Below are 18,498 nucleotides of genomic sequence, written 5' to 3'. Positions count from 1 at the left end.
TCAGACAGGGATTGACAGCGTCACTGTTAAAGCAGAGCAGCGGGATAAGAGAGGAGATCATTACACATAAGGATGCATTGTTGTATTCAAAGTAATTTCATTTAAAGTGAAACTATCACTAAGTAATCTCTAATCAGGCGAATTAAAAAACATAGAATTGCCTATGTTAAAATAAAAACACCCAGTTTTGGCAGAGAAAAATATTTTTTCTTCTTACGGTCAAGCTGCCATTTATTTCAGCCCTTTCTAAAATACATATTATTCTTTGAAATCACTGTATTTAGAGAAGCAGCCCAGTCAATAATTTATAATGAACAGCTTCAAATTCCAATATAGTGTTAGTTTATAGAAACACTTCAGCAGCGGAAAATCAGTTGCTCTCTTGTTCCTCTTTCATGTTCATGTCTCCAGTGCACACACACACTGTCACTGACTGGTGTGGGCAATAGAATAAGATAAAAATGTGTATGGAGTTCTGTTGCCAAGAATTTCTGTCTGTGAAGTTACAACCTCAGTAGAAAAAAGGACTGGAGCACACTGATCTGCAGCCTTTAAAGTCTGCTGATATTCTATATTTTTCATCTTGTCAACAAATCTCATGTTTGGAGCCAAACCAACAATGAACTGATCTAACAAGTATTGTGTGTGTGTGTGTGTGTGTGTATCAATGCCTGATATATCTTATTATCTGTGTTGTTGTTTCTGTTGTTGTCCAAAAAACACATGGAGCCACACAGTTGCACTGGTTTATCCAAATAACTAAAAAAGTACAGTAACCAGCTGTTTTTAAATTAGTGAAATTAATATATCTTTATTTATATAGCACTTTTCAAAACAGAGTTACAAAGTTCTCCACATAAAAACACAACACTAACAGAATAAAAGTACTAAAAGAGCAACATAAAAATTAAAATAGTAAAACCCATAAAAAAGTTTTGTGCTTAGATTTAAAGAAGCTACTGACTCAGCCCGCCTTATTTCCTCAGACAGGGTGTTCTAGAGCCTCAGCGCTCTGTCCCCCTTGTCTTCAGCCGAGAATCTGGAACAGATTGAAGTGCAAGCGGGGTCGTACAGGGATGACAGATCTGAGATCTGTTGAGGAGTCAGACCATTTAGTGCCTTGTAAGTAATTAAAAGAACCTTGGAAATCAGTGTAAAGAGGCTAATACTGTTCAAACCTGTTTACTCTGGTTAAAAGTCTGGCAGCTCAGTCAATTTCAGCTGAACTGCAAATGACTAAAATCATTAAACTACTGTAGATTAATAAATTACTGAACCTTTTGTAAAAAAAAAAAAAAAAAAAAAAAACGAACAGAAAAAAATGATACGAAACATTTACTGTTAATAAAGATCTATGTGTCATATACATGTTAGAGTAGTCAGAGAGTATTGAGAGATGGACTAATATATTGTCAGTGTTGACTATAAGATAGAAAATTGTCAGCTTTTTCCTTTAACAAAACTCTTCACGGTTTACTGTGAATGTTATACCAATCTTAAATATTAAATCCATATTTATAAAATGTAAAATAACATCCAGTTTTGTGTACAGTTTTGTAGTTAATACACAATATTCACTTGTAATCACTGCGTTCAGAGATGCAACCACACCCAACACTCCATCCTCATGTAATATCAGTTTATAGAAACACTTAAGGGCAACACACACTGGTGGCATATGACACATGTCAAAACACCTATTGTTAGTAGTGTAAGCTGACACACTGGCAGCACCTCGACATGGTGGGACTTGACGCATGTTTATGTGTCAAGATACACCGTTTCTTATTTACCAGTGTCAACACGTGTCAACTCTGCAGAAAAGCAGCCATTGGATCAATATCCACTCCTCAGGTTGGCACCTCCCAGCTACCGTACTTTAACTACTACCTCTAGCAGTTTCTGGTGTATGAAAGGTCAGTAAAACTTGGGAATATGAATGTTTATTCTCTCAAAACCTGGACTAAATTTGATGATGAAAGTTGAGTCCTTACCCTGGAAACAGTATTTCAGACACAATTTCACCACAAGGTCCATTACATTCCGGAGCCTTCAGTCATATCACACAATCTTCTTCAGCAGATGGAGTTGCCAAGTTGTCATGGAATTGTGGATAAGAAATCTTGGAAGGAGGAAGAAGTCCTTAAAGGAAAGTTTATACATCTACAATTCCATCACAACTCACCAACTTCATCTGCTGATAAAGATCATGTGATATGAATGTTGTGAGAGTTTTCTGTCACCTGGGCTAGATTTGGTGGCAAAATGAAAGTTTTAATATGACTGGCATATAACTGTTGTTTGACCAGCATTTCAATCATCACATTTCAAGATGCAGAAAATGTAATAAATGACCAGTTGCGCATCATTGAAATGCAAGCAAATTCCACTCAGGTTAAACCTGGATCCCTCCTTTTAAAACTTCAAATCCATCCTGACTGGGAGCTTCACAGGGTTTGTATTTATTACAGGGCTGTTGGATCATATTGCATCAGTGTTATTGAGTTCACCCCTTTAGCTGTAGCTGTCCAACACTGGTCAGCTGCCTGACTCAGGGTAGTAAGTGACTCCGTCATACAGCTGAAAGTAAAAATAACAAGCACAATACCAGCTGGTACAACAGCCTGTGGTTTTCAAATGTGAGTTAACTAGAATGTTCTGCATCTTGTGTCTAGGCATCACCACAGTGCTGACCATGTCCACCATCATCACTGGTGTGAACGCATCCATGCCCCGGGTGTCCTACATCAAGGCAGTGGACATTTACCTCTGGGTCAGCTTCGTCTTTGTCTTCTTGTCTGTGTTGGAGTACGCTGCTGTCAACTACCTGTCCACCGTCCAGGACCGTCGGGAGCGCAAGATGAGAGAGCGGGCAAGATCCCAGGTAATCACTGTGCAGCTTTGTTTCTAAAGCATGTTGTTTGGTGCTGTGAGAGAAACTCTAAACTACCATGCAATATTATTAAAAAGAGGCGTCTCTCTCTCTCTCTACTCATGAGCCAGAAAAGTCGATCGAGAAGGTCCACTCTCACTGCAATTTCACTTTTGTACAAGAGCATCTACAGCAACAGGCTGCCAGGATAAAGGCAAGAAAACAACAGCAGCATCGAAACAAAGAGCTTGTTGGAGGAAGAGTAGTGAATGTTTGTAACCAACTGTTACCTACATGGTTTGAGAAAGTTGGTGAAGTTCAATAGTTTTGTTTGAAACAGTTATCTGTTTGTAAATGACGTATAATTGCCTTTTATTGATGAATTTAAAATTTAAGCAAATTTAAGACAATGATCCAAACTTAACATACCGGTATTTAGTCTCTTAAGAACATGGCAGTGATGTGATCTTGCCAGCTTCCTGTCAGGATCTAGCTATTTGTTTTTTTGTTGTGAAGACAAAGCCATCTAGTTTTCTCATAACAGATGTCTGGAATATTGGTGTGACATCCATGCAATCCATTTTTCAAATTTGTTATTATCCACTCTAACTGAAAAATACATTGAATCTAACTTCAAAGTTGCACAAATCAATATTTTTACATTAATAATGGATCAAATTTTTGTGTAATGTGAAAGGTGTCACTTGGAGTGATGAACCAATAGAGAATTATCACCAACTAAAGAGCTTGTGGAGACCAAAACAGAGCTAAAAGAGAGTGACTATTGGACTTACATTCATCAGATGGACACAAATACAACTCCAAATGAATGGTTATGTTGCTCTGTGTCTGCTTGATGTGTAAGTGGGCAAGTGTTTTCTAACACGTTTGCCGTATCAATTTTGTAAAATTATAGTTATGTTAATGTTATGTGTAGCTGGTTTTGTTGCCCTCAAGTTGCCAAGTTACCTTGAAACAAGTTTAATGATCTAATGCAGAGCACTGACCTATGAAATAGTTTCAGTTTTAATCAATCATTCATTTTATTTGTCTGCAATGGGCAATTGGTTGCACATCAGTGGAACAGAAACGTAGAATAAAATGCAAAGCACATTAACACATCATATAAATATAAAGTAGGAATGAGTGAATCATTTGTTTAAACAATTAAAAAATAAGTCAAATTAAAATTAAAAATGTCAAATAATAGATCATTTAATATTCATTGAATAGGTATAGTGTATGTATGTGTTCATTACATATTCCTCACAGAGTTAAGTCGAGAAATGACAGTGGGTATCAAAGAGTTTCTAGACGTATCTGTTCATTTTGGCTCATGGGACCCTAAAAAGGGCATCAGAAGGCAGCATTTGAAACTCTGGATCAAGGATATGGGAACTGTCACACAGAACTGACTCTGCAAACACCACAAACACCAAGACATACAGTAGCACATGCAGTGTTTTTGTTGTAGTACACAATTGACTGCTGCATAGGGTCATATCAAAGCAAAGTCTGTAGTTAGTTGCTTTGAATGTCAATTGAAAAAGTAGGCATAACTAGTTCAGTAATATTATCTGCTAAATTATGTCTTTAGCCTCACTTGTGTCATAACATTTCTTGTGGAATCCAAATTGTTAACAAAAAAACCAAATAAAATTCCTATGTTAAACACAAACACCTACTCTTCAACTCAAAGTACTTTCCAGCTGTTTTGCAAAGCAAAGATGTTCCTCAAAGGGAAAACCAAGGTTTTTGGAAATCTGGAGACAATGTATTCAGTCTCCTTATAGTGTAAATTTAAAGTGGCTATAATCAATATTTTTTATAATAACAATGTATCAAATGACAGTATGTAATGTCAGAGGTGTCACTTGTAGTGATGAACCTAGAGATAATTATCAGTGACTCTGCAGCTCCGCTCAGCCTCACACAGCTTTATAGCAAGTTTCAGCTCATTGTTTAGCTGTCCAGCTTTGGAAAGAAAACAAACTGTACAAATGGTTACTGTTGTACTGTAGTGATGTTTGGCAGGACAGGGCCCTCTCTGGAGTGCTGTCAAACCACTGATGCTGTCTAAGGTGATTAATGAGATCACAGGAGGAGGCTGTGGTGATGGTGGAAGAATAAAGTAGACCCAGCAGGCATCAGCAGCATGTGAGAGCCAGGGGGAGTCAGTGTGGGAGGTAGGCATCAGTGTTCAGCATGTAGAAAGAGTGGACAGGTTCAATAGCCTCTCTTCATAAAGTTTACACCATTGTTCCACAGTTGTATTTTGCAGTACACTTTATGCTGATTTGTACAAATTTGATGATATAACAAACCAACATCTATAGCAAGAAGACAGACTAGCAGTTGACAACATAATGACTACTTTTTAGAGCTTGTGCTTCTCAGATTGCAGGTCAAGAATCCAGAATTTTACATCCTTTTGTCCTAAATCAATTTGCTTTGTAACAATTGTATTAATAATAATCCATTTAATTTGTACCGCACTTGTCATTCGTAGTGAATCTCAAAGTGTTACAGCATTGAAAACATAGAACACACAACATAAAGAAAATAATAAGAGTAAAGATGAAAAAGCCTTTCTGAATAGAAAGTTTTAAGCCATTTTTTAAAGAGTCTAGGGTCTGTGCTGCCCTCAGTTGGTTAGGAAAGCTGTTCCACAAGCACGGTGCAGCAGAGCAGAAGGCTCAATCCCCCATGGTGCAGAGCTTAGTCCTGGGGGGCCAGAGGAGCAAGCTGTTGGCAGATCTGAGAGTGTGGGTGGAGGTTTGTGGTGTGATCAGTTCCTGTAGGAAGGGAGGTGCATGTCTGTTAATGGATTTGTATGTGAGTAGTAGGACTTTGTAGCTGACCCTGAGGGAGACAGGGAGCTAGTGCAATGAAAATATATATATTTGTGTTTTCACATTCTCATCAGGATCCTGGCAGTGCTGTTCTGAATGTACTGGAGCTTCTGGATGCTTCTGGGAGAGATTGACAGTTTGGGTGATCAGGAGGCTGAGAATGGGGATGTATGATTTGAGAAAAGCTGTGGGAATGGGGTCCAGGGCACAAGTACAGGGTTTCATCTTCCTGAGGATATGGTCAATGTGGCTCTGCCTAACGCCAGTAAAATGGAGTAGACAGTGAGCCCCCAGACAGAGGGCTGATGACAGGAGGAGGCAGAGAGGAAGAGCTGGACATCAGAGAGTGAATGTTGTTGACTTGGCTCTGAGCTGTTACATCACTCTTCTGTAGCCCCAATTGGGCAACCTGATTGTGGCTTCAGGAGATGATTCATGGTGGAAAAAAGATGCTTAGGGTTGCCAGGATTGTTATTAATTAGATTGGAGTAGAACTGTGACCAAGCATCTTTAAAGGACCTTGAGTAAGTCCTTTGATGTTCATGGAACGCCAGTTTATGGACAGTGAGCCCAGAGCGTCTGAAGCGTCGTTCCAGGACACGTCCAGCTGTTTTTATTTTCCACAGTTTGTGAGTGAACCAGGGAGCAGAGCATGAAAAATTGACTTCATGGGTCTTGAGAGGGGCATGAAGATCAAAGACACTGCTCAGAGATGTATTGTAGCTGGGCAGGTAATGTGCTAGAGGTCCATAGTCATGATGGTTGGGTCAATGCTTTTCCAGTTCCAGAAAAGCATCTGACACTTAGCTTCAGTAGGGGGGTGACAGGAATGTCAAATCATTGGAGACCACCTTGTGGTCAGACACACCTAGATCATAGACCTATTATTGATGGGGAAGTCAGCAATGACCAGGTCAAGTGTGTGCCTCCTGGTGTCAATAGGGACATCAACATGCTACTTCATGCCAAGACAGTCAATCAGACTCAGGAACTAAACTGCAAAATAACAGGAGGGGTTGTTGACATGTATATTCATATCACCAACAATGTCAATGTTGGTTTACATGGAGCAGAGTGAGGTGATGAGGTTGTACATCTCAGGGAAGAAAGATGAGTTTGGTTTGGGGGGGCAGTAGACAAGAAGCACTGTCATGGAGTATGGAGAGCCACCACCACGGCCAGAGCTGCAGGCTTTTCTATGTAACTATAGCAGGAGGGCAGGCCTCATTAAGCACATAGTACAACCAGGGGACCCTGGTTTATGCCAGGTTTCAGTTAGGCACATGAAATCAAGCCCCTTGTCCAAGATGTGGTCATGTATGAGGACGGATTTATCAGTGAGAGACTGTGTATTAAATAGTTCCATGGTGACATTAGACAGAGCTGGGAATGGAAGTCTCTCCAAACTCTGCAGTACATTCAATATTTTGCCTCTTCACATCACATCTCAGAAGAATCACAAACATAAGGTGGTTTAGGCCAGTGGTTCTCAAATCGGGGTCCCCGGACCCTCTGGGGATCTATCTATTAATAAATCTATTAATAATTGATAAATCTGTACTGTCTCATAAAACTGGAATTTATACACGTAAACACCCCTTGCACCATACTGCGCAACAAAACAAACATTGTTGTACTTACTCCCCCTAGCTAGCTTTGAGCAAATGGAAATTCTGATATGTTGTGACACATAACATCAGTATTGCTATGACTGCTGTTGTAAAGAAAATATGAGAAAATATGATGATAGCTATATTGAGTTTGGCTTTATTGAGAGCAGTGACGGAAAACCACAATGTGTGATCTGTCTTCGGTTGCCAGCAAACAAAGCCATGAAGCCAGTCAAGCTAAAGTGCCATCTGACAATGCAACACCCGGAGCCAGCATGCCAGTAAACACACCCACACACAACCAACTACACCCCATTCTATCACCTCCCTCCTGACTCCCCACCGGCACTGACAGACTGTGAAGAGGATGTGTGTCAACTCTTTCAGAGACAGAATATCAGGAAGGCAACAGGCCCAGGCGGCATGTCACCCTCCTGTCTGAAAGTCTTTGCTGATCAGCTAGGCCCCCTTCACATGGATCTTCAACAGATCACTGGAACTGTGTGAAGTCCCCTCCTGCTTCAAACGCTCCACTATCATCCCGGTCCCCAAGAAACCCTCCCTCACTGGACTAAATAACTTCAGGCCCATTGCCCAGATGTCTGTGGTCATGAAGTCCTTTGAGAGACTGGTGTTGACCCACCCGAAGGACATCACAGCCCCCCTACTGGACCCTCTGCAGATTGTCTACAGGGCAAACAGGTCAGTGGATGAGGCAGTCAACATGGGATTGCACTACATCCTGCAACACCTCGACTCCCCAGGGACATACGCAAGGATCCCGTTCAGGGATTTCAGCTCAGCATTCAACTCCATGATCTCAGAAGTCCTCCTCACCAAACTCACCCAGCTCACTGTGCCCACCTCCACCTGTCAGTGGATCACAAACTTCCTGACAGACAGGAAGCAGCAGGTGAGGCTGGGGGAGAGTCGGCGCTGGCATCCCTTAGGGATGTGTGCTCTCACGACTGCTGTTCTCACTCTACACTAATGACTACACCTCAGGAGACCCCGAGATGAGTCTACAAACAGACCGGAGGTCAATCACCTGTGGTGCAGTCACAACAACCTGGAGCTGAACACGCTCAAAACTGTGGAGATGACAGTGGAGGAAGAGGAGGAGCCCCCATCATGATGGGGCGGCTGTGGTTTAGGAGGTAGAGCAGGTAGTCCACTAATCGGAAGATCAGTGGTTCAATTCCTGGCCCCTCCAGTCCACATGTTGAAGTGTCCTTGGGCAAGATACTGAACCCCAAATTGCTCCTGATGGCTATGCCATCAGTGTGTGAATGTGTGTGTGAATGATTAGTTCCTACTGATGCGCATGTTGGCACCTTGCATGGCAGCCTCTGCCATCAGCGTATGAATGTATGTGTGAATGGGTGAATGTGGTTTGTAGTGTAAAAGCACTTTGAGTGGTTAGAAGACTAGAAAGGTGCTATATAAGTGCGGTCCATTTACCATTTACCATCACTGCTCCCCCTCACCATACTCAACAGCACTGTGTCAGCTGTGGAATCCTCCAGGTTTCTGGGATCTACAATCTCCCAGGACCTGAAATGGGAGTCCAACATCAACACAGTCATCAAAAAGGCCCAGCAGAGGATGTACTTCCTGCTCCAGCTCAGGAAGTACAACCTGCCTCAGTAGCTGAGGAGCTGATCTAGTTTTATACTGTGGTCATTCTGTTCTCTGCACATCCATCACTGTCTGGTTGGGATTGGCCACCAAACAGGACAGGAACAGACTACAATGGACAGTCAGGTGTGCAGAAAAGATTATCGGTGCCGACCTGTCCACTATCCAGGACCTGTACACCTCCAGAGTCAGGAAACGGGCAGGGGAAATCACTGCAGACCCCTCACACCCTGGACATAATCTGTTCCAACTTCTCCACTCTGGTAGGTGCTACAGAACACTGTTCACCAAAACCACCAGAAACAGGAACAGTTTCTTCCCCCTCACAGTCACATTTATGAACAGTTATCTTGACTGTGGCACTCTGCGATAACCCTGGAACACAGTACCCACGGTACCTACAAATGCTATATATTTATTTTAGTCTAAAATACAAAATGTGGAATACATTTCACTCACTCGTAACAGACCATATATACTGTACATATCCACCTACTATATGTATATAAAGTAACTGTCACATCTTGCCCGGACTTAAGGTGGTTTTTTTGGTCTTATGTTGTGTTCTGTGGGGTCTCCTGGTTTTGCACGTTTGTTTAGTCCCTCGGTTCATCACTGCATCATTGGTTTGTTGGGTTGTGTGCTTGGGTTTGTGTTTGTGGTTGGTTTTGGATGGGTTAGTGTAGATGGCATTAAGTTTGTTTTCTGGGTTTTTGTTCTGTTTCCCTTGTGTGTTCATGTACTCCTCCACACCTGCCCTGCATTTGGACTCGTTAGCCCTGCCCTGCTGTCTTCCCCACACCTGCCCTGTGTTAGCCTCGTCAGCCCTTCCCCGCTCCATGTGTGTACTCAGCCAATCAGCTCCCTGTATGTTCATTCCCCTCTCGAGTTCTCCACCCATCTCCCCACCTGCACCTCATCTCCTTGTTAGTTCAGTTTCTTTAAGTTCTGGTTTTCTGTTCAGTCTTTGTTGGATCGTTTTGTGTTGTGCCTTCTGCTAGTTCTGTTCAGCCCTGTGTACCTGTCCGTGACCATCCACTATTAAAAGAGTTTTTCATCATATCTGCATTCCGGCCTCTGCGTTTGGGTCCACTCCTGCATCTCCTGAGCCCTGACAGTAACGTCATTTTTTTTTACCATTTAATGTTTATCTCATCTCTCCTTGCAGTCTTCACTTCTTTGCACTATTTGTATCCTGTTTACAGTTCACAAAAACGGTTTCACCTGTATATAGTCATTCCTTGTGTATATTTCTGAGGATTGTTGTGATGTTATTTTGTACTTGTGTAAGTACACTGAGAGCCACTAAACTGGAGTCAAATTCCTTGTATGTGTAGACATACTGTACTTGGCCAATAAAGATGATTCTGATTCTGATTCTGATTCTAAATCCAAAGACTTTTTCCAACAGAAGGGTGAGGGATACACTCGCCAGGAAAAAGTGAACGGTTAACCTTGTAACCATTTCAGAAAAAGCACAGAAGGCTTATTTGGTGGCTCAGCGGATTGTAAAAAGCAAGAATATGCACACAATTGGAGAAGAACTCCACTTCCACATACTTCCAGCTGCGGTCGAATTGTGTGAGGTTATGCCCGGAAGAACATCAGGAGAGGAATTATTCAAACTGCTGAATGTATTCAAGACCGAAGCCAGACTGAGCTGGGAAAAATGTGTGTCTGTGACGGTGAGGATGGGCCACAAGAGTGGAGTTATTGCAAGGATAAAGGCTGTCAACCCGAATGTCGTGGCGATGCGCTATATGCTGCACTGCCAAGCACTTGCATCCAGTGTTATGAAGGCAGAGCTTCACTCTGTTTTGAACACAGTTGTTGCCACAATGAATTTAGTGAAGTAAAGAGCTTTACAGTCACGTCTGTTTGAACAGCTTTGCCTTATGTTTTTAATATTCTGCTTGATTTCTTCAAAAATAACACTGAACTGATGTGAATTGTTGGGGGATTTCAGTATAGGTGTTTGAACTGTTGACTATTAAACATGATGGAAGGTCTGACACTATCAGACCACTGCTGTTTCCACACTCACTGATCCACTGTTTGATGTCTGTACATTAAGGGAATGAAAAGATGTAATATATTTACTGCACTCTAAACACTCATGAACTGGTTTGTCTGTGTTTATTATTCATTTTACTTGATCAAATAACTCCAAAAAAATCATGGGAAGAAGCTATTAAATGATTAAAAATCCTATGTGCAGACCCACAACAACAATGAATTGATCTTACCAACAAGTTTTGTGTGTATCAAAGTCTTGTACTGTATAGCTTCTTCCTCTGTGCCATGCAAATGCACTATTTCTTCCTGTTTGAGTAACCTTTGCTAAAAACTACAGTGACCAGCTGTTTTAGGAAATTATTGAGACTTAAAGAAAAAAACTATTTGTGAGCTGTTTTTTAAGATTTATGCCTTCAGTTGGAATCAGTGGGCTGACACTTTGTGGGCACAGACAAGGTAGGGAAAGAAAAGTATTGGGAGACTAACTACCGCATTGTTTATGTTAATCAGTTCAATGGATTTGTTGACAATAAGTAAAGTATAGAATATTAACAGCCTTTAAACAAGTCTTTAAACAGTACTGAAAACCAATTCCAGCAGCTCCTTCAAGGGAGCAATAATATTCATTATTAACTATTATGGTGTTGGATAAAATAAACGAAGTGTAGGGGATTTTTCCACTCTTGCACCCTGTGTACACTGCTTACTGATTCCTTCCATTCATTTTGAAGCATTGGTCAAGAGGAAATGTTGACCTAACAGTGATGCTAAATGCTAGGCCAGGTGGTCACCACAGTTACTGTAAAATGGATTATTCTCTAGGGACATCATAGGAAATCATAGGAAATTAATAAAATTTCATGGCATACTTGCCTGTAGTTGTTGAGAATTCTCACTCTGGTCCTAAGGGTTAGTGCAACCAATAGATCAATAATCATTGCCATCATTAGGCCCCTGTTTTCTATAGAACAGGTTAGGGAGTGAACAATAACACTGGGATCAGTTTTTGAGGTACTTTTCATGGTTCTAAATGAAAGATGATCACTGCCGTTGAATGAGATTACTCTCTAGGGATAATATATATTCAAATCAAACATTATGGCATTCTTGCCTATAGTTGCTGACAATTCTCACTCTGGACCTATGTATTGGAGCAACCTACAGATTAATAACCATTGCCATAATTAGGCCCTACGATTAGCCTACTGAGGACACTTTGATGGTTTTGGAGACTTAGATTTGAAAACTTAAAGCACAGGATGCTTGATAATGTCCCTAAACTTTGGTGTATTCCTTCAAAATTCCAAATGTATCAATGATTATGTTGTATATGTCTTTCCAGTCATTGCCCTGCACCTGTGGCATCTCCCAGACGAGAACCATGACCATGTTGGATGGCACCTACAGTGAGGCCGATACCAACAGCCTGGCTGGCTACACTGAGGAGCCCATGGTGCCAGAGGAGGAGCAGGAAGAGATGCACGAGGTTCCAGAGAAACCTGAACACATGGTGGTCCATCTGTCGGTCAGCAGCGAATCCACCACCACCAAGAAGAAGAAGAGCCTGCGTGCCCTTAACATCATCCAGAACACGCACGCCATTGACAAATACTCCCGGATGATTTTCCCTGGTTCGTACATCTTCTTCAACCTTATCTATTGGTCCGTCTACTGCTGAAAGACACTCCTGAGTCGGGACTGATTAACACAGACAATATGAATGCTGCATCAAAATGGGACACTTCTGGACTAATAATAAGAATGGTGTTGTACTGTGTGTCTGGTGCTGATAGATCTTTAGGTTTAACGCCTTGGACAGTAACAGCCTGAAAAGATGAGTTGTCAGCAAAGTTCAGCATTGAGGCTTTGGTATTGATTGGAACACTCCTTTTCAGATTTTTTTTCCTCATGCAGCAATTTGAATGTTCATTAATGCTGTCTAAACTAAAACAAACACAAAAAAATCATTTGAATAGTGTTTTTAAACTACTGATGCTCATTCTTCTCTCAGTCTTTTGTCAGCTTCATCAACTGTCAACTGCTGTTGAAAAGCTCTTTGTTCTCAGGACTGCTGTCCTTGGAGTTTGTGAGATTCTAGATTTGGCTGAAGAAAAAGTCAATTTTTGTATTTGACTCATAACACTGATAGATGAGGGGAAAGGTACAGTTTGCGTTTGTTCATGCTGTGAGCTACTCGGCTGATGGGTTTCTGTATTTATATTTCATTTGTAACGATCATCAGGTTGAGAATCACCAGGGTTATATGTTTTTCGGGTCCATTCTCTATCAGTCATGAATTATAAATTTCATGATGTAATCCTTATTTTCTCAACATAACTCATATTTTTAAGCCTGTTGTCTCAAAAAATTATATTTCTACTTAATGTTGAGCTATCAACAGGACTAAGGGTTTACAGCCACATTAGCAGCTCTGTGAGGCTGTGCTAATGCCAGCATGCTAACATGCTCATGTAAACATGCTGTTGATGTTTAGCAGGTATAGTGTTTACCATATTAGTTTAGCATGCTAATATTTGCTAAACACAAAGTAACCTAACTAACCTGATGGCACTAGAGGAAAAGTTAAAGGGTCACCAATGATTATGATTCATCCTGTGGAGAACATGAATGTTTGTAACAAAGGTCATTCAGTAGTTGTGGGGACAGTACACTCAATTGAGACATTTCACTGAACCAAATCTGTTTGTGGCACTAATTTAAAAGTCAAGGGATTAACAAAATCAGTTGGATTTATCCTCTGGAGACCTTGAATATCTGTACAAATTTTTCATGTCAATCAATCAGACAGTTGTCCTGATATTTCACTCAAAACATGAGATGTCAACCTGCTTATGGTGCTAGAGTAAGTCAGTGGATCAACAAAGTCATTAGGATTCATCCACTGGAGAAAATAAATGTCCGTACAATATTACATGGCAATCTAGAGATATGTCAGTCTGGACCAAAGTAATGGACTGATCGGCCAACACTGCCATCCCTAGAGCCCCACAGCTCGCATGGCTAAAAACTGTTTTCTAGTGATCATGACTTTAATGCGTCTTTATCTGAGGATAACAGCCTTTCATACATCATAGTCTATCCATGTGGTTTTCATCATTGAGTCATTTCTCTCAGCTTTGACATGTAGGCACCCCATAAGTGAATAGAGGAAAAGTAATAGAGTATAAAGAAACTATAAACTATAAACAGGTCTTAGGATCACACCACAACACCATTTGAACTCTTTTATTCAAATCTAATAATTAAGTAATGACCTTGAGATAACAGGCCTAAAAAATATTAGCAGCCATGGCCCATGTTTACATCCGTAGTACCAATCATGCAAATCATGTATTTTCCACCAATTTGGTACTGGTTTTCTGATTCCAGTTTATGGTCATGTTGTTCTGATGTATAAAGACTACAATGACTTTTGGAGAAACTAGCCTCTTGGTAAACTTTCATAGCAAAGTAATTTGCACAACATAACACTGGATTAATTAAAGGACAATCTTATGTATTGCTAGTTGCCTTAGCATGGGACAGAGATATGTACTAATGACAGACGTATTAGTGATGACTATGGTGATGCTTATAATATCTAAAAGGTTTGTTGGTTAGTGAGACATTTTCTCTTAAGGTCATTGTAGTCATTTATCCTAGTTAGCATACATAATGAACAGAAGCTAGCTTAAAAAAATGTCTTCGGATGTTACAGCATCCCCACTGATAAATGAAGACATTCATATCATTTCAGAGGGATTGATTTCTCTGAAATAAACATTGCGTATAGATAGACACTGGATTTAGCTTTGTCCATGTTGCATTGACCAGGCAGAATGTTGAGTTTTCCCTGAACTTCATTAGAAATGAATATGCCTGGTGATATGTTGATTGCACTTCTCATACTGTGAACATGCTTATGCTCTTGAAGTTGCTGTTTTATTTCCCTTTGATTGTACATCTGTACTTTTATGTACACAAATATCTACAGTAATTAACTTCAAAAGATACTTCAAATGAAGCTTTTGTATTCTTGTTATTGATCTAAACTTTCATTTCAAGTTTCGTCATTAATATTTTGACAGATTTAATCTTATTCAAATACATACTTACCTTTTGAACAGTATGACCTAACAGTTACTGAAACAATGTGACCCAAGTCTCATGAAGAATATTTGCCTATGACTTTTTGTCAAGGTTTTATTAAAGTGAACCTAAATAAGTGTTAATGAACACAGTTCCCCAGACTACCAAACCATGGTCTGTCACTTCTTGCCCACTCATAGTCAGCTGTTGTTCCAGTAGCTTTCATTGCTAAATGTTTTTTTGTTTTTTTTTCATTTATGGCTTCTTTAATCATTATTTCTGAAAAGCATTATTTCTGTCCATGAGTATCTGCTACTGTACTGTTTAGTGCAATTTGAACATACAGTATCATCATTTTAAAAAAGATAAAACAGTTATTTTGTCTTTCATTCATCTACTGCTCCTTCAGTGCTTTACAGGATATCTATGGCTAAGACTTGTGAAACATGTGAGGGATAACAAACTAATAATTGTTATAACTAATGGCCATCTCTGTTGAAAGGATGATGTGTTCAAGTTTTGATACACTACACCACAGTACAGTGATAGATACTCAATTTTCTTAAAGTATGGACAGAAACCTCCAGCACTATTTTTCAGACTGATGACAGAAACTGTCCATTAGAACATTACATCTGTTACATTGTCTGGCAGAAGCTAGTGGAACAGAAACTAGCTTCAAATGGGTGCAGAGCTTTGGCTCTGTGTATGGTGGCTCAGAGGTGCAAAACACAATACAAAAAATTGAATTTCAGAAAACACGTTTCAGAAAGTACCTTTTAGACAAGAAACTTTTAGAAGATACAAATTTGGTGAAAGACATCAGCATTTCAATAACGCAAAACTTTTTTTTTTAAAAACACTTGTGTATTGTGTATTTAAAGTTTTATTCACTGCCATACTTGACTGTTTATTAATTCCCTTTGGGAAGGCTCTGCCATTGATCTGAAGAGCCTACAATATTTGATGAAGATGACTCAAACAATGTGACGACAAATTCAGTCAGAATTAAGGATGAAAAAGATAACAGCTATCTTCCTCTTCTGGTTTCTTAAGTGTCATGCTTTCTGAAATGTTGCTGTGTTTTCTCTAATGTTTAATTTATTTCTGTCCATGAATGTTCCACTGCCAAGTATCCTGTGCAGGGTTGCAGGGTAAAGGTGGATTCAAATCTAGGACTAGAACTGCATGATAAGTCAATTATTTAATCAACAGAAAATTAATAGGCAACAATTTTATTAACCAATCAAGCATTTTCATTGCAAAGCTGTCAAACATACTTGACTTGCCATTGATTTGCTGTTTTTCTTTGTCATACAGGAGTAAATTGAATGTCTTTATGTTTTGGATCATTGGTCAGACAAAAGGAAATTGAAGGCATCACCGTCAGCTCTAAGAAATTGCAGATGTCATTCTTTCACAATTTTTAACAATTCATAGGCTAACTGATTAATCAGGAAAATATTCGACAGGTTAAATGACAATGAAAATTATTTTAAGCTGCAGCCCTACCTTGGAATTTATTGCTATGAGGCACTGTACTGCCTAGCTGTGTGGACATATTCTTTGAAATTTTGTTTTGCACCTCAGGACCAGGACAGTTCTCTTGAAGTGAAATATCAGTTAAAGCCAGGACAGTAACTGACAGGTACTGCAGGTCCTAACATTAGTCATGCAAATTGTGAAATTGTATGGTATAAGTACCATACAATTTATTTGGAGTGACGTGTCAAGTAAAATAGAATCTGAGGTCATGTACACAGTTCTTTTAGACAGTCCCCAAAATGTTATTTATTTGATTTATTCATATGTTACTAAAGTGACATTTGAAACATACTGGTTGTGTTTAAGAATGTATTGTAACGATGGAAGTCTTTATAAGCTTTCTAAAAAAATCTAATGATTTTGTATATTAGTTTAGCCATTTATAATTAAACCAACCAGCACTAATGTCTAATTTATACAGTCTTTTGGCAGGTTCTATCATATGACAGCACCTGATGATACATGGCTATGTGGACATCTCTCAATGGAAAATTGGAAAAAATGTGATTTATAATATTTGATGTCTACAGTAAAGCTTTATTCATACATACTGTCACAGTATGCAAATTTATACAACTTATACCTTTTTTGGATGCTGTTCCTATATCATTAAACATGAAGCCTGTGGTTGAAATGTTCTGTAGGCCTATCACTGTAAGCATTCATGAGTTGCTACTGACATTAAAGAATGTTACAATGTATTTATTAGGGGATATTAAATGTAATTATGATGAACTAAGTATGCCTTTTATTTAGATTTAAATTCTATATAGCACACACAAGGCATTCTCTGCCATTAGTTTCACTTTACTCAGTTTCAAGTTTCAAAGATAATATTTGGATGATAAACGGGACATATCATATCAATTATCAAGTTTGTTTACTTCTGAATGACGACCGTTTCAAAGCTTCAGATCCCGTCAATCTGCTGACAGCTGCATGAAAATCTTTCATCTCATGGTGAGACTTGAAGCATTGGCACAATTAGAGGTTAACTCATCTAATGCCCTTACTTAAAGCTGCACTTCACAATATTTATATATTAACAACAGATCAAGTGACTAAGTGTAACATGAAAGGTGACTCTTGTGGTGACAAACCCACTGAGAATAATCACCTACTCTACTGATCCCTTCAGCTTTATGAAGTGTTTTAGCATTTTTTTTAGCTCATTGTTTTGGTTTCAGTATTGCAACATCTCTACTTTGGTTGTGTCTCACTGCTCTCATCAACCTGGTTTCCAGCTGCAGCAGGTGGCTGTTTTCATCAGCTCACTGTACGCTACCTGCCCATCCAAATGTTTGCTAACATGTCAGCCACCTCAACATCATATGGCGGAATAAATGCATTAATGCAGCTTTAAAGTCAACCATACAAGTACCTTGATATTCCTGAATTGCTAAGTTCTGACAACGCAGCAACATCACTTAATCAGATGATCGGACAGACTTGAAACAAACCACCAGGTTAGTCAAACTTATTTAGAAAAGAAACCAAAGGCAAACAGAAAAAATTATTACCCCAACTGTGCATTGAAAACATCCATCGCAGTTTGCAAAGTCATTCCCTGGTTCAGCTAACTGTATTTACTGTAAGTTTCCTGTGTAATGAGGGATTATTAGCAACATTTCAGTTTGCTCCCTTTCAATGTGATCTCTAAATAAAGTGATTTCAATAATCTGGATAACCTGTTGGCTTGTTTACAACCTATTTGCTCAATACTTGGACCCATAAGCTTGAGCCAACCCACCACTAAGACTGATCTGAGTTGTAAGTGTACGTCTAATTTGCAATACATAACACAGTGTGCTGTGCTATGGTGTAGCCTCAGTACTTTCTTTATATATCCATACATTGGTAACTGGTTTTGAGCAAG

The 18,498-nt window shown here is 39.6% G+C and overlaps 1 protein-coding gene across 4 annotated transcripts in view; it reads left to right on the top strand.

Annotated features, from left to right (window-relative positions):
* The window catches only part of gabrr2a (gamma-aminobutyric acid type A receptor subunit rho2a), a 66,384-nt gene extending 53,429 nt beyond the window's left edge, over positions 1–12,955 (top strand). The window contains exons 8-9 of one of the 4 annotated variants that reach the window (XM_042388596.1): positions 2,676–2,884; positions 12,331–12,955. In XM_042388596.1, coding sequence (XP_042244530.1) covers positions 2,676–2,884; positions 12,331–12,666 — 545 coding nt within the window. In that variant the 3' untranslated portion in view covers positions 12,667–12,955. Of the gene's footprint in view, positions 1–2,675; positions 2,885–2,999; positions 3,465–9,934; positions 10,090–12,330 lie in introns of those variants that run through there. The other 3 variants (XM_042388597.1, XM_042388598.1, XR_006091657.1) reach the window with 3 other exon arrangements.
* The last annotated feature ends 5,543 nt before the right edge of the window (positions 12,956–18,498 follow it).

This window comes from Thunnus maccoyii, chromosome 16 (genome assembly GCF_910596095.1).
Source record: "Thunnus maccoyii chromosome 16, fThuMac1.1, whole genome shotgun sequence".
In the NCBI taxonomy this organism is placed as follows: Eukaryota; Metazoa; Chordata; class Actinopteri; order Scombriformes; family Scombridae; genus Thunnus; species Thunnus maccoyii.
The sequence above is the reverse complement of the archived record's forward strand: the minus strand, read 5'-3'. Positions and strand labels throughout refer to the sequence as shown.